This window comes from Chelonia mydas, chromosome 3 (assembly GCF_015237465.2).
Source record: "Chelonia mydas isolate rCheMyd1 chromosome 3, rCheMyd1.pri.v2, whole genome shotgun sequence".
NCBI classification, from domain to species: Eukaryota; Metazoa; Chordata; order Testudines; family Cheloniidae; genus Chelonia; species Chelonia mydas.
Window position 1 is genome coordinate 156,757,961 of NC_057851.1, and position 21,777 is coordinate 156,779,737.

General features: G+C 39.0%; 1 protein-coding gene across 9 annotated transcripts in view; it reads left to right on the forward strand.

Annotated features, from left to right (window-relative positions):
* RAB3GAP2 (RAB3 GTPase activating non-catalytic protein subunit 2) overlaps positions 1-21,777 on the forward strand; it is a 73,531-nt gene that overhangs the window by 13,383 nt on the left and 38,371 nt on the right. For 4 of the 9 annotated variants that reach the window (XM_037895694.1, XM_037895698.1, XM_037895696.1 and 1 more), the window contains 7 exons: positions 7,642-7,709; positions 12,354-12,486; positions 13,930-14,011; positions 17,534-17,581; positions 17,724-17,799; positions 17,950-18,051; positions 19,260-19,359. In XM_037895694.1, coding sequence (XP_037751622.1) covers positions 7,642-7,709; positions 12,354-12,486; positions 13,930-14,011; positions 17,534-17,581; positions 17,724-17,799; positions 17,950-18,051; positions 19,260-19,359 — 609 coding nt within the window. The remainder of the gene's footprint in view (positions 1-7,641; positions 7,710-12,353; positions 12,487-13,929; positions 14,012-17,533; positions 17,582-17,723; positions 17,800-17,949; positions 18,052-19,259; positions 19,360-21,777) is intronic. The other 5 variants (XM_037895700.2, XM_037895695.1, XM_037895697.1 and 2 more) reach the window with 3 other exon arrangements.

Below are 21,777 nucleotides of genomic sequence, written 5' to 3' on the forward strand. Positions count from 1 at the left end.
TAGGTTTAATTTGTACATGGTACTTAGATTTAGGAATTGTATATGCTGTGACATTTATAACTTCATTGATAACTTTAATAAAACTACTAAAAGATAGATGCTTTTGTAATTGTGTGTGTTTCACTTATTTGCCTAAGGTTTCATGTGTTCCTATGGGCTCTAGGTCCAGAACAAACAGAGATAGCTCTGTTGAACTAGAGACTGTAGCTGCCAGAGCTGAACCCACTGGAGTATAATTAACATTAAATAGAATAAAAGGCTACACTAATGACCTATGAATACTGAACAGCAATTATATTTTAAAGAAAAAACTGTATTTTTGGGTGGTGGGAATTGAATTATGTAATTTGTGGACAAAGGGAATGCCATAGAGATAATAGAGGTTGAGTTCAATAAAACTTTGATACAGTACCTCATACTCTTACTTGGATATGAACATCGTCACATGGATTGAAAACAGGCTGAAAGGGTAATAACAAACCACAGTATATGGAGTTAAGATACTACAGGGATTCGTGTAAGGCCTGGTTTTATTTAGCATCTTTATTAATAGATTTGGAGGAAAGTGTAAATCAAGTGTGTGTTAAACTTTCAGCTCGTATTGTTTGGAAAATACTCTTAATCCCAGTAAGGACTGAGAAATAACACAGAGTCCTAGAAAAAGTGCCAAGTGTGGGCAGGAATTGAAAGAAAATGCAAGATTAGATTAATGGGAAATTTCTTTTGTCTACTACAAAGTAGATTTGTCGTCAGTATTTTTCTCTCCTTTCTTTCTGAACTTTATAAAATACAAATAGACACCATATTTATCCAATATGAGAATTATTCCTGTAGATTTTATGTTTGATTTTATATTAAGTAAATAGTTCACATTCTGAAATATAACTAACTCCGTCAACATGATAGTAGGTATTAACCTCATAGAAATTATGATGTCATTGCACTAAAATATTATCAAGGTAATCCGATGAAGTGAGCTGTAGCTCACTAAAGTTTATGCTCAGATAAATTGGTTAGTCTCTAAGGTGCCACAAGTACTCCTTTTCTTTTTGCGAATACAGACTAACACGGCTGCTACTCTGAAACCTAGAATTATCAAGGTAGTAATTGGTTCTTCAAATGTTCTTCTAAAATATATGTTTAAGGTGAATCCTTATATTCTAAATTGCATCCCAAAGTAAATATTCCCTGTCAAGTTATAAACCCCTTTAAAATAGGCGTAGAAGATTGTAGTGGTGACAGATCTAATGCTTTTGAATTAGAAAATGAAATGGTTCATGTTGCTGCTGACTAGCAGAAGGAAATGCTATTTTTACTGGTTCTGCAGCAGACTACACACTAATTTTGATGAAAAAATTGTCTGTCTTGCTGCCACTCAGTTAAATTAATGGGGGAGAGGGAGAAGCTTTTGCCGGACATCTATTAGCCAGAAGCAGATCTGAAAGATGAGGAAACAGTGGCATTGAACAAGAAAACTCAGCTTTCTGAAGCAGCTGCAGCAGCAAAAGAGTGGAACTGATCTGGTTCTAGGGTTGCCATGTACTTTGTTCATAATATTGTAGGTCTGAGGGATACGGTACTAAAAGCGCTGGCAGCTAGTTTACACCCTTGTTTCCTCCATTGCTAGCTCTGATAAAGCTACATGGGTACTGCAGAAATGTGAGACTTCCCTAAAATTGACATTGTAGAGGAGGCCAGGGTTTTGTACAGCAGCAGTGAAAACTGACAAGACTGGTTAGCTTTCACTCTGCTGCAGCTAGGAAAGCTGTGAGTAGCAAAAGCGCTAGAGTGGTCTGCATGCATGTGTGGGAAGACTTCATGAATGTGAACCAATACAAGGTTTTGTTTTTGCAATAAAAAGGAATAGAAATTTAAAGCTTAGATTCTGCAGTATTTGTTGGCATTGTTTCCCCATCCCACACTTGCTTGTGAAACTGTTACATGATGATAACAGTAGCAGGTGCATGGGGTCTTCTTTGAGTTACGTCTCTATGGGTGCTCCCCTTCAGGTGTATATGCTCCCCCTCTGCCTTTGATTTTAGACTTTTGGTAGCTGTCTGTTCAGCCTGTGCCCTCCGCAGTGCAGTTCTGTATTTAGTATTAGACTCTGTTCCAAAGTTCCCTATTTGCTGTGGGATACTGCTTGGGAGTCACCTAAAATGGAGCACCCTTAGAGACACCACATGAAGGAGAGATTACTCACCTTGTGCAGTTACTGGAGTTGTTCAAGATGTGTCCCTGTGGGTGCTCCACGACCCACCTTCCTTCCCCTCTGCTTCGGAGATTCCTTTGTGAGACTTTGCGTTAGAGAAGGAACTGAGGCTGGTATGTTCGTGTGGCCCTATGTATTGGTGTGGGACATGAGGATGTGTAGGGCTCAGGGGCACATGTGCACCTGAAGTGAAGCACCCTTATGAACACATCTTTAAGAACTCCAGTGACTCTGCAAGGTGAGTAACCTCTCCTTTTTTTCAAGCCCTGAGCAAATCATTAACGTTCGAGGGCAGGCAGTCTTTGCAACTGTAGTAGCATATTCCTTAATCCCTAGTCACAGATGAGGGACCCCATGGCCCTGCCTTGACAAATTAACTGGAGGCACCATAATAGATCACCCAGTAGATCACTTCTGCATACTGATGCAAAAGCGGCCCAGTTCCCACATAAAGATTCTGGGGGCTATTCTGCAGGGAACACATTGGCCCCAACGAGGTGACTTTTCTACAGTGTGTTAGAGGTGTGGATCCCTGCTCCAGAGAGCACCAGGACTGTACAGTGGCATTTTAATGGGTTTTTTAAAAAACTTAAAAATTTTAAGTTGATGAAATGCAAATATAAATTGCATTTTGTTTAGATCTCTCCAAAAATTAGAAATTAAAATCTCATGTGTTAGTGTTTTTTCCTTCCTAAATCTCTTTTCTTCCTGTGGCAAAATGGTGGTCACAGTGTCAGATGGAAAACATTTTACTCCTTCTTTCTTATTAATTTAATTTATCCATATACTGGAAAATTCTCAAACTTGATTACAAACCAAGATGAGAAACTGACAGTTGGAAAACTGTCACTTATGAAAGAGTGCCTGAAAAATCAGAATTGTGCTGATTCACTAAAGCTGACTGAGTCACTTTCTTTTATAGATGGTAGAGACCTTTTGAATTCTAATAAAGGTGGTTCATCTGTGGGTGTGCTTTGTAGTTTACATTTGTTCTGGTCTAACCTGGTAAAATGCCTTTTCAGCAAAACTGTTGGCAAGTTTTGTCTTTTAAAAATATTTGTAGCCTAATACCAGAATTGAAAAACTGTGCATAAGCAAGCATGCTTTTCGTTTTGCTGTTGCCATAGTGGGTTCTAACCTGGTTTGGTTGACAGGCCAGTGTGAAAGGGGCCAAACAGAGCTACAGCAACTGGATGCAGAACATTGCCCATTCCAATCTGGCTAGTCAAACTGTTTCAGAGCGTTGTTTGATTACAGCCAAATTTAAACTCTGTTTTGGCATAGTCTTTAAACTTTGTGTTAGGGGCAGTATAGACATGGCCTTTGTGTTAATGAAAGGTAATGATAAAAGATCCTGGAGAACAGAAGCAGCACAGACAGCATCAATGTAGTTTACTGCTCTCTTGCAATATTCTTCTTTCCTGATCTGAAGAACTCTTAGGGAGAGTGAGTAGTTCAGTTGCTTTGCTGAGATTATTAGCAGTGGGTACTGATTTGATGATGATCCTTGTGATATGCATGTCTGTGTATTAAGAATTGTATTGACATAGTCTCACCTAGGCCAGTGGACAACTTTTGGTAATTACTTCTGATTACTGCTTACCTTGTCAATATTTGAACTAGTGATCTAAAGGTGAAAGTAGTCTTATTCCTCCTTTACCAGTCACATGAGACATTGCCCCTAATTTTTGTTTGCATATGTGTTAATCTGAAAGGAGGGGTTTTATTTCTAGTAAGTTTTGCATTTCACTGACACTTCAATACAGTCCAGGGTCACAAAGAACTTTATAAATACTAATTAACTCTTATAACACACTGAGATAGAAGTATTAATGTCCCCATTTTTCAGATGAGTAAACTGAGGTAGAGCAAATGACTTTCCAAGGTCACACTGAGTCAGTAACTGAGTCTGTGATTGAATTCAGGAGCCATAACTTCCAGGTCCCTGCTCTAACTACTACATGGCCTCCTGCCAAACATTTTCCCATGAGAAAACCCTAAAACTGTAGGTGGCAGTTTGTTTTCTGAATTTCTTTAAGCTACCAATCATCCTTTATAACCCCCCTCCTCCAAACTAACACCAAGAAATTACTCCTCCTCCTCTCTAATCTTCCTTTTTCTACCAGGGTACAAAATATATAGGAATGACACAGTAGGTCATACTGGTGGGGGAATGGCACTATATATGAAAGAAAGCATAGTCAAATACAGTAAAAAAAATCTTAAGTGAATCAAACTGTACCATAGAGTCTCTATGGATAGAATTCCCATGCTTGAATAATAAGAATATAGCAATAGGGTTATACTGACCAGGATGGTGATGGTGACTGTGAAATGCACCAGGAGATTAGAGAGAAAAATAGAAAATTTTCTAATAATAATTAATAAGGGATTTCAACTAGCCCCATATTGACTGGGTACATGTCACCTCAGGATGGGATGAAGAAATAAAGTTTCTTGACACCATAAATGGCTGCTTCTTGAAGCAGCTAGTCCTGGGACCCACAGTGGGAGAGGCAATTCCTGAGTTCCACATAGGACTAAATCAAGATCTGGTGCAAGAGGTGAATATAGTTAAAGCACCTGGGTAACATCAACCATAATATAATTAAATTTAACATCCTTGGGGGGTGACAGAGGACACACCAAAGAAGCCCACCAAGGTAGCATTTAACTTCAGAAAGGGGAACTATGCAAAAATGAGAGAGCTAGTTAAAGGGAAATTAAAAGGTACAGTCACAAAAGTGAAATTTCTGAAAGTTGCATGGAAAATACTTAAAAACAGCATAATAGAGGCTCAAATTAAATGTATACCCCCAAATTAAAAAACTTAGAGGATCAAAAAAGTGCCACCATGGCTGAACAGAGTAAAAGAAGCGGTTAGAGGCAAAAAGCATCCTATAAAAATTGTAAGTTAAATCCTACGGAGGAAAATAGAAAGGCGCATAAACTCTGGCAAGTCAAGTGTAAAAATATAATTAGGCTGGCCAAAAAAGAATTTGAAGAGCAACTAGTCAAAGACTAAAAAACTAACAGCAAAAAATATTTTAAGTACATCAGAAGCAGGAAGCCTGCCAAACAATCACTACATCCGCTCAATGTGCAGGGGCAGTCAAAAAAAAAACAAAAAAACAAAACCCTAACAGAATATTAGGAATCATTGGGAAAGGGCTAGATAGTAAGACAGAAAATACCATAATCACCTTTGTCTGGCTTGTCCTTGTCTGTCCGTCCATGAATACAAGTCGATGCCACACCATTCTGTTTTGTTGCAAGCACGTTCTTTCCATTTCTGACCAAAGAAATTTTGTCGTGGGATCTGCCCAGTGCGTTTTCGATCTGCCCAACTGTCGCTTGTGATCTCTGGGGATGCAGGTTGACTCTTTTTGACGACTCTTGGTAGGGATATGGTAGTTGTGAAAGAATTCCTTGAGGCTGATGAAAGGAAGAATTCTTCTAGTTCTCCACATGTATGGAGAATATATATACTCACGTATACTCTCTCTTAGTATGTTATTAGGTTCAGTGGTAGGGCAGAAGTTCAATCCCTTGCAGAGTAGATACGTCAGTTCAGATTAGGAACAGTCTTGATAAATTGATGACGTTGGTGTGTCCATGTGATGGGTCCTGGTGTTGTAGTTTCTCCAGGAGGTGGTGGTCTGTTGGTTGTGGAGTTGTTGTAGTTGGTTTCACTTTTTGTTTTTGCGTTGGATTGCTGTCATCAGGTTTTTTATAGTTGTTTCGAGTTTCCTGCATGTTCTCCAGATTTCCTGAGTTTTTTTTCTTCCAGTGTGTGGGAACAGGTGGTGATTTCTTGTTTTGAGGTAGTCTCTTCTGGAGTATGTAAGGTTCAGGAGAGATGGTTTCTCAGTTTTTCTGAGGTCCTTCTGCGGAGCTTCTGCAGGTCCTTCAGCACATTTGGAGTTGTATGAGTGGTCAGAGGGTTATAGATGGTGAATCCTCTGGGGATGGTGTTTGTTTCTTCCGTCTGCTTAGGCAGTGGATGTCGCTGTTTAGTCTGGGTTCCTTCTTCATGTTGTGAAGTTTCCATTTTAAACGGCAAAATGCAATATTATCCATTGTTGTCTGCAGTGTTGGTCCCAGGATATGAGGAGGAAAAACCCTCCCACTGACCTCACATGCCTATTTGTCACATATCACCCCACCCTGGAGCCGGTACAGGGGTATCATCAAACAATTACAACCCATACTTGGTGGGGACCAAATCCTGAAATAAATCTTTCCTGAACCCCCTCTTCTGGCCTTTAAAAAGCTCCCCAGTCTTGCTAAGCTCATAATTGGAAGCAAGGACTCCACGGACCAGGACACCAAAGCAGCACCAGAACAACAGATACAAAACCTAGACATATCTCTACTGTATGACGATCTGTGTTCTCCACAACACACCTTTCAAGATCCATGAGTCCCACACATACCTATCCCAACATGTGATGTACCTTGTCCAGTTCACCAAATGCCCCAATAACAACTATGTGAATGAAAACCGACAATCACTATGCTCTGAAATGAACTCAGACAGAAAAATTATAAAAGAAAAACACACTTTTCACAAAGCTCTCTCTCCATATTTGATCTCAGTCCTCATCCTCTAAGGAAGCCTGCAAACTTAAATTCATAACTCTTCTGGACCCTAAAAATCATGGACTTAGCAGAGACACTGGTTTTATGGCTCATAACAAAAATTCGTAATGCACCTTACTGCCTGCTACCCTTAATTGCCCCCTTTATTCTAAGTAGTCTCCTACAGCATGCCTGAGCTGTTTATGTTTCACAATCTGTCCCACCTTATATTTAGCTGGGACACTCTGGTTACCTTCTCCAGACCTGAGGAGGAGCTCTGTGTAGTTTGAAAACTTGTCCTTTCCACCAACAGAAGTTGGTCCAATAAAAGATATTACCACTTGTAATTTTTGTCAGCTTCAGGTTGTTTTACAGAAATTAGCAAATTACTCTTCACAATACGTTGGTGTTGCTCCTCATATGGCATATGTGGAAGCTGAGAAAAAATGAAGTTGCTTTGTCTATTATTTGTATTGCCATAGCACCAAGAGGCCCCATTGAGGGATTGATTTACTTGCTCAGAATTATAGGTGGAGTGAGTCTGAACTGGGATTTAGATTCTGATGTTCTCTGCTCCCAATCCTGTGCCTAGACCACATCTTTATCTTGTATTTAGAAATTATACTTATGAAGTGTTAAAAATAAATATAAATATCACTTTCATGAAAAATACAGCATGCTGCATCTTATGTTTCAGGATGCATGTGTTGATTGCCTTTATTCTTAGCTGTACCAAGCAGCTATAGGTCTGATATAAACTGTGATGCATAGGGGGAAAATGTCCTTCATAATTAATTATTTCCTTCTCGATGATGTAGTTTCATGATTTTTTATCTTTTTGTTTAAAGTAGATAAATCACAAAACTGGGAAGATGATGGCTGGGGAGCCTGGGATGAAGCAGAAACACAAGAACCTGTAAGTCTATATGTATTCACTTTTATCACTAAGATTTGTCTTCTCTCAAAGAATCTTTTCTGTTGGTTTAATTTGTTGAGTAGTTTTCATGTGGCCAAGATGGCACTTGACTAATGACACTGTAAATGGTGCTATTTGTCCATAATTTTCTTTAACTGAGTTTTCAAGTTAATTATACATTACTCACTGTGATAGTGACGTGCACCCTCAGGTATTTGGCTCTCGTGTGCCCACAAGTACTTCTGTTGCACTGCTCTGGGGGAAAATTGCAGATGTCTCTTTGCCCTAGACCTGTATGTAGACTGAAAGTTCCAGGTTAACCTTTCTCTGCCTCCCTTGAGAGAACAGACGAACAATCCATTTTAGAGGGTGAGATACTAGGGTCATGTCTACACTTACCAGAGATCGACGCTTCTGCGATTGATGGAGTGGGGGTCAATTTAGCAGGTCTAGTGAAGACCAGCTAAATCAACCGCAGAGTGCTCTCCAGTCAACTCTGGTACTCCACCGGAACAAGAGGAGTAAGGTAAGTTAACGAGAGTGTCTTTTGTTTGGTTTGTTTGATAGTTGGTTCATGGAAGATAATTTGCCACTTTTGGTTCACTCCTGCATGGGAGGCATCCACATCTGGGGGCTGCAGCTTCATCAGCTAATTCAGTTATTACGGAGGGTTATCTAGAGGGAAGCAGAGCAGACAAAGACTTCAGGGTAGGTCGGCTCCTAGAAGAACTCTGGAGCTGGGAGGGGATGGATGTTGCTGAGTAGGCCAGTGAAACCTAGGAAGGGGAAATGAACAGGGGGCAGTGGGAGAGGAAGGGAGCAGAGCTGGTCAGAGATGACTTGATGGGGTACATTACCATTCTCTTCCTCCCTGGTGTCCTCCTTGAAATATTCTTCCTCTCTCCACTCACCAACTTGCCCTCATGGCCTCATTGCTCTGCTAGTAGCTTCCACTCAAATCCTACCTAGCCCTCCATGATAAATGGGGGGCTGCTTACTCCAACATTAACTCTCCTTCTTTGGGCCTCATCCCTCTGCCCCCATAACTTCCTATTGGCTCACCAGCTTTGCCAGGGTCTTGATTTTCCTCATAAAGCAGGGGGAGTGAGGGTGTAATCAGGTATCAGATTGTCTCTTCAGCTGCTGCTGATCACACCTGTAGCTATTGGGCCGTAACCTCCAGGTAGTATCTCATATTTGGATATATCTACGCTGCAAAGAAAAACCACAGCACCGAGTCTCGGAGCCTGGGTCAGTTGACCCTCCCCACTCACTGGGTTTCAAAGCCTGGGCTCCAGCCCAAGCACGAATGTCTATACTGCTGTTTTTCACCCCACAGCACAAACCCCACGAGCATGAGTCAGTTGACCTGGGCTCTGAGACTCAGTGCTGTGGGTTTTTATTTGCAGTGAAAGAAACCCCTGTGTCATGCAGCTGCTGCCAGGGAGCAGCACTATCTAGGGGCAAAAGAGGGAAAGATTAAAAAAAAATACTTTCCAAAGGGTGGGTGGGTGTGTGTGTGTTTCTAAAGAGGGAGGGAGGGAGGGAAAACGGAAAACAACCTCCAACCCTAAAACTAGAATTCTCTTCTTCTGTTGTCCAGGGCTTGAATTTGAAAAGTTCTTTGGGATTGAAAATAGTCTTAACCACACTAATTATCTTTGGCTTTCTGTACAAAGGGTTTATTTTACACATGGTAAACTTTCCTTGTTGTTCAAACTGTGCTTTGTTCTAAGAGGAAGAATTAGTCAAAGTTCTTTGTTGGGTGTATTAAAAAGCTTTGTGGCGGTCTTGCAAGGGCTTGAAAAATGGCTGCAACTTGCTACTGTTTAGTCATTCTAATGGGGGGGGGGAGAGAGTAGGATACCTGGATAGATAGACTGGGCCCTAATTCTGCAACTAACTACAGGTGGCTCCTTATTGAAATTGATGACTCTTTGTAGCTGGACCCCTGCATGTGTCTGCAATGTAAGTTGCAAGATCAGAGCCTTTTTCTATAGTTCTAGAAATTGCTTTCTTACTGGAGCAATGAATCTGTTTCTCTTGTCTCATCAAGGACAAGGATAATCAGGTTGATGATGGGCAGCAAAGGGAGAAACCTCTTTCTCATCTTCAATTCCTTTTGTTCCACATTCTTCCTCGGTATAGATAAGTGTTAGAGGGCTTGCAGGTGTGCATATACAATACAGATCAAACAGGTAATTGATGGATAGGTACATATTTTGTATAAGTATACAGAGGAAGTGAAGTCATTCATATTTGTCAGCCTGTCCACTGTTACTCCCTAAACTGTAGAGGAATTTACTAGCACCATTACAGTATATGGGGACACATGCAATGACATTGATACATGGAAGCGTCAGATAATTGACATTTTACAACTGGCTAGGTGCAGAGGCTAACCATCAATAGGATGTGTAAGTTACTGCAGTCTACCATCTGCTGGACTGGCAAAGAATAAAGAGAGACAAAAATCTCCTATTGGAGTTGAAATCATAGGGATTTAGCTTGAAAAGTTGCATGGCACTCACGGCTGTAGAATTAAATTACTTTTCTTATATTCCTATTCGCCATTTACACAATACAGAGATTTTGTAAATTATCTCCATTCTTGTTGTCATTTAAATCATTTAACAAAAGTACCTATCTTCTGGTCACGTGAGTCCGTATTTGAGGATATCTGGGTTTGTTTTTCTGAAAATTTTGAAATAATGCTGTTTTCCACTGGTTACATTAGAAGTTAATAAAAACACAAATGTATTCTGGGAGATCTGAACATCCTAGGTAGATGTAAATACAGTGAGTGTGTGTGATTAAAAGAAATTGAACAAGTCTTAACATCTAAAGACTAATATTACAAAAATTGGGGAAAAGTATGAGATCTCATTCTAGACTGATCTTAATTTGACTGGGCTGGCTAACTTGAGGTGCGGGGGAACCTTTTCAAACAAATGTAAAACTCGATGCATTCAAAACATATGTTTCAACTGTTCAAAAGTATATGAATGAGTACTGGTACAGTGTGCGCACTATTGTTAACACTGATTTTTTTGCAGATGAGCAGTTTGTATGTAGCTCTTTGCATATCTGTATATTGCTATTTGCGTTCCATCCCTTTGTTCTTCTAAACCACTTCCTTCCCAGCAGTTCCAAAAATATTATGTAGAAACAGTAACTGATTTTAAGCTTAAGTTGGTAGAACAGCATATTTGTCTACACGGGAGTCCTAGGTCAAAAACTCAGTTTTAGGGAGAGACTGGGGGGAGCAGAGTGTATATGTGAACTGTCCTGCTTCTGTGAGGCAGGATGCAGAAGGAATTCATAGTAATCAGTGATAGCATTGTAACTGGAGGATCATATGCTTAATTTCTTCTGCAGGTCAAGCTCAATGCACATACCCAAGGCTCCATGTATTCCTTTGTTTGCCCCCACCCAACTCTTTGTATTCCATCCTCCCATCACCATCTGTTTCAGGGGCTCCCTGCAACCCCTCCCCAACCCTCTCTCATGCTAGGGATTCTGTGTATGCCATCATTCTCCCCCGATGCAATAGGCTCTTTCTATTCCCCCATTCTCTCTTCCCATGCCAGGGCTGCTGTGTGCTCCCCTTTCTCTATACCATTCTTGTTTTCTTTATCTTTCATGGTGTCAACATTTTAAAACTGTATTGGGAGTGTGGGCACAGCTAAAATCCCCCCCCCCCCCGATAACTTTGACAAAAACAAAACAATTTTAATCTCAATTTTCCACAGAAAATTTTGATTTGCACCAGAAATTTGAAAACTGAAAAATGTTGTCCAGAAACCAAAGACATTTGTTTTGGGGGCATTTGGTTTTTCAATTAAAAAAAAAAAAAACACCAAAATTTTCCTCTGAGAAAACACACTTTTTATGGAAAACTTTTAGTTGAAAACCTAGTTTTCTGTTAAAAACAGGTTGGATGGAAATTTTTTTTGACTAGGCCTAATTCCCAGTTCTTACTGCCATTGCTGTGTGAAGCAGTACCATGTGACTACGTTTCCTACTTTTTGCAGGGTTGTGATTTGGGAGCTGTTCTTCAACGATAACATTTTTGGGTACATGTGTGGGACACTTTTTGGTGTTTCTCACATCTGAGTTTGGTCTCTGAAGCCCCATAATCTGTAAAGGCACAGGGAGAGCAGGACTGTTGAGTGCAATAACCTGAATTTAGTTCTTTGTAAGTAAATATATTTTCCAAACAGTGGCGTTACCTTGGGGAAACTCCTTTCATGTTGAAAACTGACCACTTTATCCTCTCTGTCTCTCTCTCTCCCCCTCCCCCTCCCGGTTTCTAGTCCATGATAGTACTTTAACTCTCATTCCATGTCTGTTAGGGTCCTTAATTGTCTTTGGTGAGAGACATGGCTTTGAGAATCCAAATAGCCAACTAATTCTTCTTTATGTGCTATTTTGTTAATATGCTAAAAGAATTATTGTAAAGTAGATAAACCTGACTTGTGCTGTTCTGCAAGTTTATACCGTAGTTAAACTGGTGTCTGGGCATTGAGTACTAGATTAGTTTTGAGAGAGAGCAAGCAAGGCATATGTGTGGTTTTAAAAACAAACAAACCAACCAACACCTTTGAAAATCATTGCCTACACTAACTAAAACTGTACACACAGGAAGAAGAAGAAGAAGAAGAATCTGCTTGCAAGACACAGACAAGTTACTGGCTTCAAGACTGTGTGTTATCCTTATCACCAGCAAATGATCTGATGGTAATAGCTCGTGAGCAGAAAGCTGTTTTTTTAGTGCGTAAGTATGTAATGCACATTTTTTACTTATGGCCCAGTACTTAAATTAGTGAACAATTGCAGTTCTTATCATAAATCCCTATTTTCAGGGATTTTAGTATGGTGGACTATTTTATGTAATACATGTGATGTATTAACTAGGCACAAGCAGATATGGCAAATCTGAAGTTTCAACCTTCTCTCAGGTCCTTTGTTTTTTGTAGGTCTGAGTCATTTTAACAGGCATAATTTGATAATATATACACCATAACTATCTTATCTCCTGTAGTTTTGCTTGCAGATGTTACAATTAATTATGCTTTCTGGACAAAATCTCTGGGCTGTATTAATTTTATGTTACATTTGTTTTTTATGTTTAGTGTTAATTTTTGTGTTTTCTTGTGTTTAATTTTTCCCAGAGAAAAAGCTTTAGCTAAACTGACCTGAACTCTTGGTGTTGTTTTTACAGGCTTTTTACTTTGACTTAAAAACTATATCCATGCAGCAGAATGTGTCATTGCCAGTATGGTGGGATAATAACTTGTAACTAAATGCTGCAGAAACTGAGATTTCTGAAAATTGGAATGATTGCATTTTCTTAAAGCCATCAGCCCATATTTGTTGTTCCCCGCAGAATCATGCATGTCAAAAACTGATTAGCTACTAGTTTCACATAGTTAATGGAAGGACAGAAATGCACGATGCCTGTAAGAACACCTTCCAGCTAATTGAAGTTTAACAGAGCTCCTACTGGTTCATGCATAAGGAAGTTATCCTTTGGCTCACCTGGTGGATAGATAGCTGCTGCTTCTGAACCATTGGGTGGCATTTGTTCTAATTTGTCAGTTTTTAGGTGGCATATAGATAGCACATGATGTACTGTATTGTATCTAGTGCTGTGATTTTTACTCTTCGCTAACTCTGTTAGAAACAATTAAGTCTGTTGTGATTTCCAGTGTTACTATGAAGTGACTAAAGGAATTATGAAAATCCAATGTTTAGAACTAGTTAGATTTGGCCACTTTCCTCTGTGTTAACTCAGACTCTAGGGTTTTCATTTCATTGTGGATAACCATACCAGGTAATAGTGTTTTGTACTTTCATTGCACCTTTCATCTGAGGAGCTCACTGTTTGAAGTGAGCCTTATGGCTCCAGTAAAATAGATTGATGTTTTCATTTAAGAAAATATAAATTAGTCAACTGAGGAGCATGGAGAGGGGTGACATGATGTGCAAAAGGTCTCACTAAGTGGTAGAAGTGAGAAAAGAATCCATAAGTTGTGTTTCCCAGTCCCCTCCTCAGATCAGTAGAACATACTCCCTTCCTATGGTAAGAGGTTTTTTTTAAACTGGTTACTGACCTAAACGTGTTATATTGAGGAATATTAGGAAAGGAACTATGTTGCTTTTGCAGATTACCTTTTAACATCTTATTCTTTATGGACAATGCCTTTTTTAATGTCAGCAAAATGGAAATACAGCGACAAGGGGAAGGAGGAAATGCAATATGCTGTTGGTTGGAGTGGCTCTCTGAATGTTGAAGAAGGGTAGGTATTGAATTCTTAGTTTATCTGATTAAAATGTCACTATTACTAATTAGTTCTTTGCTCTTTTTATCTTAAATGTACTTTACAAATAGTTTGGAGAGAGGAAACTGACTAAATGATTTTAATCACCATTGGTTGTTTATACATTCCAACTTTAAGAATTCTGGGCTGGAGTAAGTTACATGGCTAAAAATGGTGCCCAAATGCAAAAGCCACTTGTTATTGGGAGTGAGATTCCAGGGTGTGATTATATGCAAATTACTGGGTGTACATATAATTATAATAAAAATATTTGTTCAAAGATCTGGACTGTCACAAAACTGTTGTAATTCCTTAACCTAGCAAGAAAATAAAACTGAACATCTACTGAGTAGAATTGAATTTTTCTTAGGGGTGTGGGAGAAACTTTTTTATTCTGATGTGCTGGGGCTGCAGTCAGAAGTAGTCTGTAAGGATCCCCTCCCCATTTTCATACCATCACACCACTACTTAAACACTTCAAGTCACAGGCATTAGAGCATCACTCATATGATGTAAAGACCTTCTTCCCCCAAGATGCTGTGGACATGTTGCATTTGTTGTCCTCCTACTTCTGATCTTGAAGGTCCATGGTAAGTGGCCTGAGTGCCTAAGCTACTTTTGAAAATGAGATTTGGGCTCCTAAGTTACTTTGGTGTGTTTGAAAATTTTACTTCAAGCCTAGCTTTTGGATTTGACTTCCAATTATATCTTGGCTTTGATTTCAATTAGTCATCCTAACCAAACTAGCCAGAGAGAATACAGAATTTCTTAATGCTTTCTCTGCTGCTGCCAAGAAATATTTCAGTTGCCCCCTTTCCTCACATGGTTCAGGTATTTCAGTAAATCATCTTAGGTTTACCTTTTTGAGTTGCTCTTTCCCCCTCAGTGCTCTTTCCAACACCTGCAGCTGTGTGTCACAGTAACAGTATGTGCAGTATGATGGTTAAACAGGGAGCTGGAGATGCTGATTTATCAAACCATGTGAAATTTTGGGTAGGAGGACGAACCTTGTTTAAAAACTTGCTACTGCCATGCATCTGAGCTATCTTTGATAAATATCACAATATGCATCTGGCTTTTCTTTGTTTCCTTCCCACTATTCAAATAACATGGCCTGTTTCACAGAGGCTATTCCTTTTTACATTAGTAGAATCCCTTTCAGTATGTTAGAGTCCCTTGAGGGAGGTATTTCTTTAGATGAGGTGTGATCACTGTCTTTACTGCTCCAGTTAAGGGTTTGCAGGTGTTTCAAATAGGAGAGACTCCAAATTCTATAGCAGTGTAACCTAGCCCTCTTATTGTAGCTACACATAGTGCTTAAAGACTGATTTCCCATCCCCCATCCCCCCCCCCCCCCCCCCCAATATTTTCCTCAACTGGCAATCCGCTCTGTTCACTAAGCTTTACTTTTACATATGTGGTTTCACTCAATTCCTTAATCTTATAAAATTTAATTCATTTAAACTTGTGTCAAACTTGTATTTAGAATATCTTCAGCTTTTTTTAATTGCCAGCCTTAGTCACTTTCCTGTTCTTGTGGGAATAGAGCTGACGTGTTATGCCTGCAGAAACTGTTGTTTCAGATGGAATTTACACTTTGAATGTCATTGGAAATGTCACCTAGGGCTGATATGCTATCTGTTTCATAGAACCTTTTCACTTGTATTAAATGTTTCCATAATAAATTTTAAAGCTTTATTTAATGGTGGAAATAAAATCTGTGTCCATATATTGGAAAATGAGTAACCAAAGTGTGTGTTTCTTGCCGTCTCTGATTTCTATTTGTCTCAAGGAAACCTTGACTGTCTGCTTTCTCCCACCCAAATTGTGTGTGCATGTCTTGGAAAACGCTCTTCTGTTTGTGGTGCTCATTATTCTTATACAGTAAATGCTTGCTAATTACACTGGTTGGGGAGACCCATTGCAGCCTAAGGAATTTTTGCAAATTACTAAATGAACGAACATCATGAAAACAGAGTTCTGCATCAGAGTGTACTTTCTTAATTTGTTTTGGACAACTGTAGTTTAGTTTTAATAATTTGATTCTACTTAGTATATTACTAAAAGTACCCTAGTAATTTTGCAAACAAAGTGAAGCCTTTGCCTCTCTAGAGAGGCACTGTACTGTTAAATCTTCACTAAGGAGCGAGGTGAAACCCAATGACTCTTTGTCAGATGGATCAGGCCTATGATGATCAAGGTGAAAATTAGCAAGGTTCTCCCGTATTTACTTTTCATTTAATTCCTATCAATTTTAGCAGCAGAGATCCTATGTGTTTTTATAATTGTATATTTCTCTTGAACATTTTTTTTACTTATTACATCATTATTCTTTATAGAGCATTTCATTTGTTCTTTAAAATGGGAAATGTGGTATATGAGCACAGCAGCTTGCTATTTTATTCTGCACTCTTTTTTTCCGATAGTCAAATTACTTTTCAAAACCTGTTTTGTATATCCTCAATCTGATTGTCTCAAAAATCCATTTATTCTTATTCAGAACCCTTGTCATAGCACTCACAATCATTTTAGATATAATCATGTAATTTCTGGATCCTAAATCCAGATTAGCTGATTGCTTACTATGAAAACTATATAAAACAGTTCTGTGCAACTTCCTCAACTGTGACAGTTAAGATCCTAGCTCTCATTTGTCTCTAAAATCTTTATGATCCTTAACCTATTTTTAGTGGTCAGTTGAAAACTAAAGATAGCATGTCCTTGTCTTCAATTTTCAGTAAACAGCGTCAGATTTCTTATTTATTGTTCAAGCTTATTTGAGCAATCATAGATGGATTTCCTGCATTCTGCGCTTAATGGATTGGTCTGCCTTTTCTGCAGTGTACATCATTGTTACCTTGACTGCAAAGTGACTTGTTAGTCTTTGCCTTTTAGTAGTGACGTACAGAAAGCATTTACTGCATTAGTTCATAGCCTCTTTTTTCCTTTCAAATTTCAACCCTATTGCCTTTTTTTACTATGACTCTTGTCTAGCATAAAATAGAACTCATTTTCAAACTTCTAAAACAGTTTCTGTTTCTGTTCCTGTGGCGTTCTATATTTCTAATATGTTTTTTACATGCATTGTTGTTCTATCTGCACCAATAGTATGTTAATCTTAAAAATCTTCCTGTGGACTGCTACATAGCATAAATAATACATAATTTTGAAAAAAAAAACAGAAATTAGGATTTTTTTCTTCAGGATCTTTGAATAGAAATTACAGTATACATGGTTTATAAAAAGCCCCAGCAACTCTCTTTTAACTCACAATATGAATTGTGTATAATTTTACAAATATGGTTGTATTAGTATTTTGCATAATATTTTACCTCATTATGTAATCATTTTTGAGTCTTAATACATTTTTAAAAATATATTTAAGTTATTAAAATATATTAATAAGACTGGCAAGATCTGATGGGTCGTATAGAACTATTGTGGTATGTAATTTTAAACTGGTTGGCATGAATGCTTCATATTTTTATTTTCTGTTTCCAGTGAATGTGTAAGTAGTGCATTGTGCATTCCACTGGCAAGCCAAAAGAGGTAAGAATAGACTTTTTAGCAATTCAAGCTTCTGCCTTCAGATAAATGCATGCTAATCCTTTTAAAGTCAATGGAATTTGTGTATATTTGAGAGCAAAATTAGTTTTTTCCCTTTAATATGTTTTGGTTTTTTATGGGACAGGAGCTCCACAGGCCGTCCTGACTGGACCTGCATCGTGGTAGGTTTTACCTCTGGCTACGTCCGTTTCTACACTGAGGTGAGTCTTCTTTCAAAGTTCAGTTGCAAAGTAATGATGTATTGCTGTAACTTGTAAACTTTTATTTCTGTAGAGCATACTGCAAGCCTTTCCTAAGCAAAGGTGAATTAGTGAATAAATATTCATGTTAATTATTTCTTTCTTTCTTAGACTGGAGTCCTACTTCTTGCACAGCTCTTAAATGAAGATCCTGTCCTGCAGCTTAAATGCAGAACCTATGAGGTTCCAAGACATCCTGGAGTCACTGAACAGGTGGTGTAGCAGGCTATTTCAAAAGTAAAATAGTATTGTTTCAGGATGTGGCATGTTTCTTTCCTACGTGAATCCACTAGTATGTGTTTAATAGTTTTTGACAGGTGGAAGATTGACCTGAGCAAGAGATTAGGGATATGTCATTGTAGAAGAATCCTCAAACCAGCTAAGTCATAAAGACATAGACAGGAAAGCAGCATTTCTTTCCACTTATTTATTTTATCCCCAAAGCTGAGAGAGACATTGAATTACTGTATCACTCATGTAAAAGAGGGCTTCATTTGTTGCCTGTGTTTTCCTTTTATGTGTGCAAAATATAGTAGTAGTATGCTTGTGGATTTTCAAGGGGAATATGCAGCTTGGCAGGTTCCAAGAATTGCACAGTGCTCTAGCAGATGACTTAATATTCTTTTATCTCTCAGTAAGATTACTCTGGAGACAGCTGAAAACTAAAAAAAAAAAAATACCTCCAAAGAAAAAAGTTAAGACTATTTTGGAGGTAGTCGTAGGAATCTGCATTCCATTATGCCGTTTCCTGTACAGGGATCTTTGTAGAACTTTGTTCAACTTTGTGGAAAAGCCCACCATTCTGCACTCTGCTGAATTCGAATTCAACATGAAAAAAACTAGGAAGTATTAGTTTATCTTTATACAAGTGTTCATCTATGATGACAATTTAGCATGACGTGGGCCCAATTTTGAAATATGGAGGTTTTAACAAGACATCTAAATCTTGCAGATGGACATTTGGGTGTATAAAATGGGCCCAGGTGCCAATTTAGACCCTACTATAGATATAGGATTTGGGTCATAAATCCTTTGATATTTGCACTCTAGATAAACCCATACCAAGGCGACCTTTACAAGTTGCAACAACTTGTATGTTCTCTGCTTAAACCCTTAAAATATAAATAGATGAGGGGCTTGAAGTTCAGTGAAAGCAGACAAAATGTAGACCGTAAATACAGAACTGCGTCTGTATTTGAATAATTGTTAATTGTATGCTGAGATGTCGGATAGTTCTTTAAACTTCTTTTCTTTGTTGCTGCATGATATTCCATTGTGCAGAGTCTGTTAGAAATGAACTGTTCAGACAAAACACTTGTTACCTTGCATTATTTACAAAGCTTTCCTTCAGAGAGGAGAAGTGCTAAGTTGACATGATGGTGAAAGTGATTGTCTCCTTTACCTCATTGTTTTTAATAAAGAATGAAGAACTGAGTATCCTGTATCCAGCAGCAGTTGTGACAATTGATGGTTTCAGCCTCTTTCAGTCCCTTCGTGCTTGTCGTAATCAGGTAGCAAGAGGTACGTCTCTGATAGAAGCTGTCTATTGCTGTGACCTACAGTAGTACTTGTACAGGCAGTCCTCGACTTTACGACGTTCGACTTAAGATGTTTCTGAATTGACACCCTGATTCGACTTACGACAATTGGTTTTGAATTTACGGCGCTCAGTCCTGCAATGAAGTGGATTGCGGTTCTGAGTTATGTTTCGACTTGTGACACAATTTTCAGGAACCAATTGTGTCATAAGTCCGAGGACTGCCTGTACTTACAGAAGTCTGTTTGTTACATTGTATGTTAATACAAAATTATTTAAAATTCATATTAATTGTATCAGACTGGAGTTGAAGCCAATATGGTTTGTCAGTTTTATACGGCTTATAGTTATGTGAAGGAAAATATTTTTGAGAAATGCACTTCCTCAGAACACAGCTTGCTTGAGGATGTTGACTGGAGAAGATTTGACTTGCTAGTATGCAGCCATCTTAGATGCACCTTATCAATGTCTAGAGGGGTCAGCACGGTGATCACTTAGTGATTTTTATTTTAGTTGAGTGTTTTTCTTTTTATGAAAGGTTTTGAAAAGTACTGCTGTCATAACAGTGATTCTGCTGTGGGCAGATGCTCTTCATATTTTAATGGTTGATATCCTTACACTTTTAAGGGTATGTCTTCACTACCCGCCGGATCGGCGGGCAGCGATTGGTCCAGCGGGGATCAATTTATCGAGTCTAGTCTAGATGCGATAAATCGACCCCCGAGCGCTCGCCCGTCGATTCCTATACACCAGCACCTCAAGAGGCACAAGCAGAGTTGACGGGGGAGCAGCAGCAGTCGACTCTGTGGTGGAGACACCACGGTAAGTCGATCTAAGTACGTCAACTTCGGCTACGTTATGCATGTAGCTGAACTTGCGTAACTTAGATCGATTTCCTCCCCCCCCCCCCCCCGCCCCAGTGTAGATCAGGGCTAAGATATGAAAAATCCTGAAGGCTGTTTTAGCTCTTTCTGTGAAGGAAAAATGCATACTCTTTTTCAATCTTTTTGACAACCTGCCCTGCTGCTTACCTTGATTTCTTTTCTTATATCCTTGGGATGCTGACTAATCCAAGTGTGCTGCACCTTGGAACTGGTCAGTTTCCTGGGGTTAAGGGAGAACCATCAAGTAATGGTGTGCTCGGTGAAGGGAGGGTTTCTCACTGCTGGGAGATGGGCTTAATCAAAAGCTTGCACTGAGTCCTGATTTTGCCTCTTACTGTGCTCCAACTCTCTGTTGCCTGTTCTCAATCTCTGCCAAGAACCAGTGACGCGGAATGGGCACATTGTTAGGCCAGGAATAGAGAGGAACCCTAATGGAGCTGCCAGCATGGGAGCATCAGGAATTGTGGGGCCAACAGTGCTGTTAGGTTAAGGCTGACACTGTGCAGGGAGAGGGCTGATTCCTCTGGGGGCCAGGAGAGGAGAGTATTTCCATGCAGGGCAAGGAAGAGTGAAGGCGCCCATCCCTTCAGCTAAGAACCAAGAGAGTCATTGAACAAGGGCAGGTGCCAATTCAGTCAGTTGCCCTAATGGCCCCACAGACACCCCTTGAGACCTTTGTGCAGAACTACACTGAGGACGAGTGTTCCTTTTTATACTGTGTCCCACCTGCCAAGGCATAGACCTTAATTCTAGCTATAGCCACTCCTACCACCAAAGCATAGCCTTTCTATTACTGTCTGAGGAATTATCACTCTTCACAAATGAGAGCAATTAGAACTAGCTGCACTTTAATGCTTGCAATAAAAGCACTCCAGTATCTTTCACGTGCTAATCCCTTGCATATGCGTTATCCTGAGTTTGCAGACAGGTTGAGATGGGAGCATTGCTAGCAACTCAAGTATAATAAAGCATACTGTCGCATATCCTGTGAATGTGGATCTTTGTAGGACCTGCTTACTTATGTCTGGCACAAGATTGTCTCCCGTAATAACACTCACTACCAGGAGAAGGACCAATATTGTTCTGGAACTGATACAGAAACCATTTATTCAACCATAAATAATTGATAAGATAAATTATCTCCATTAATTTATTTTGGACTTTACAAATATAGCTGGATGTTGTGAACAAAATTTTGCTCCCTAAATTTTATTAAGTGTCTTAATTTCAGCAAAATGGAAAAAATGATCATATTCTAATTTTGCACAGCATGTCCTTAAATGTATTGTACAAAAAAGTCTGACAATGCTTCTATGAAAACCTATAGGTAAAGTTATCGTATGTAATGTCTTATTAATCACAATACAAAATGATTTTCCACTGGCATTTCCCTCAGTGTTCATTGTGTTGTAACTGATTATATAAAGCATTGTACCATGAGCTGACATGATACAATATTTAAGCTGACATGAACGAATAGCTTTTTACTTATGTCTCAATTTTTATAACAAATTGGCA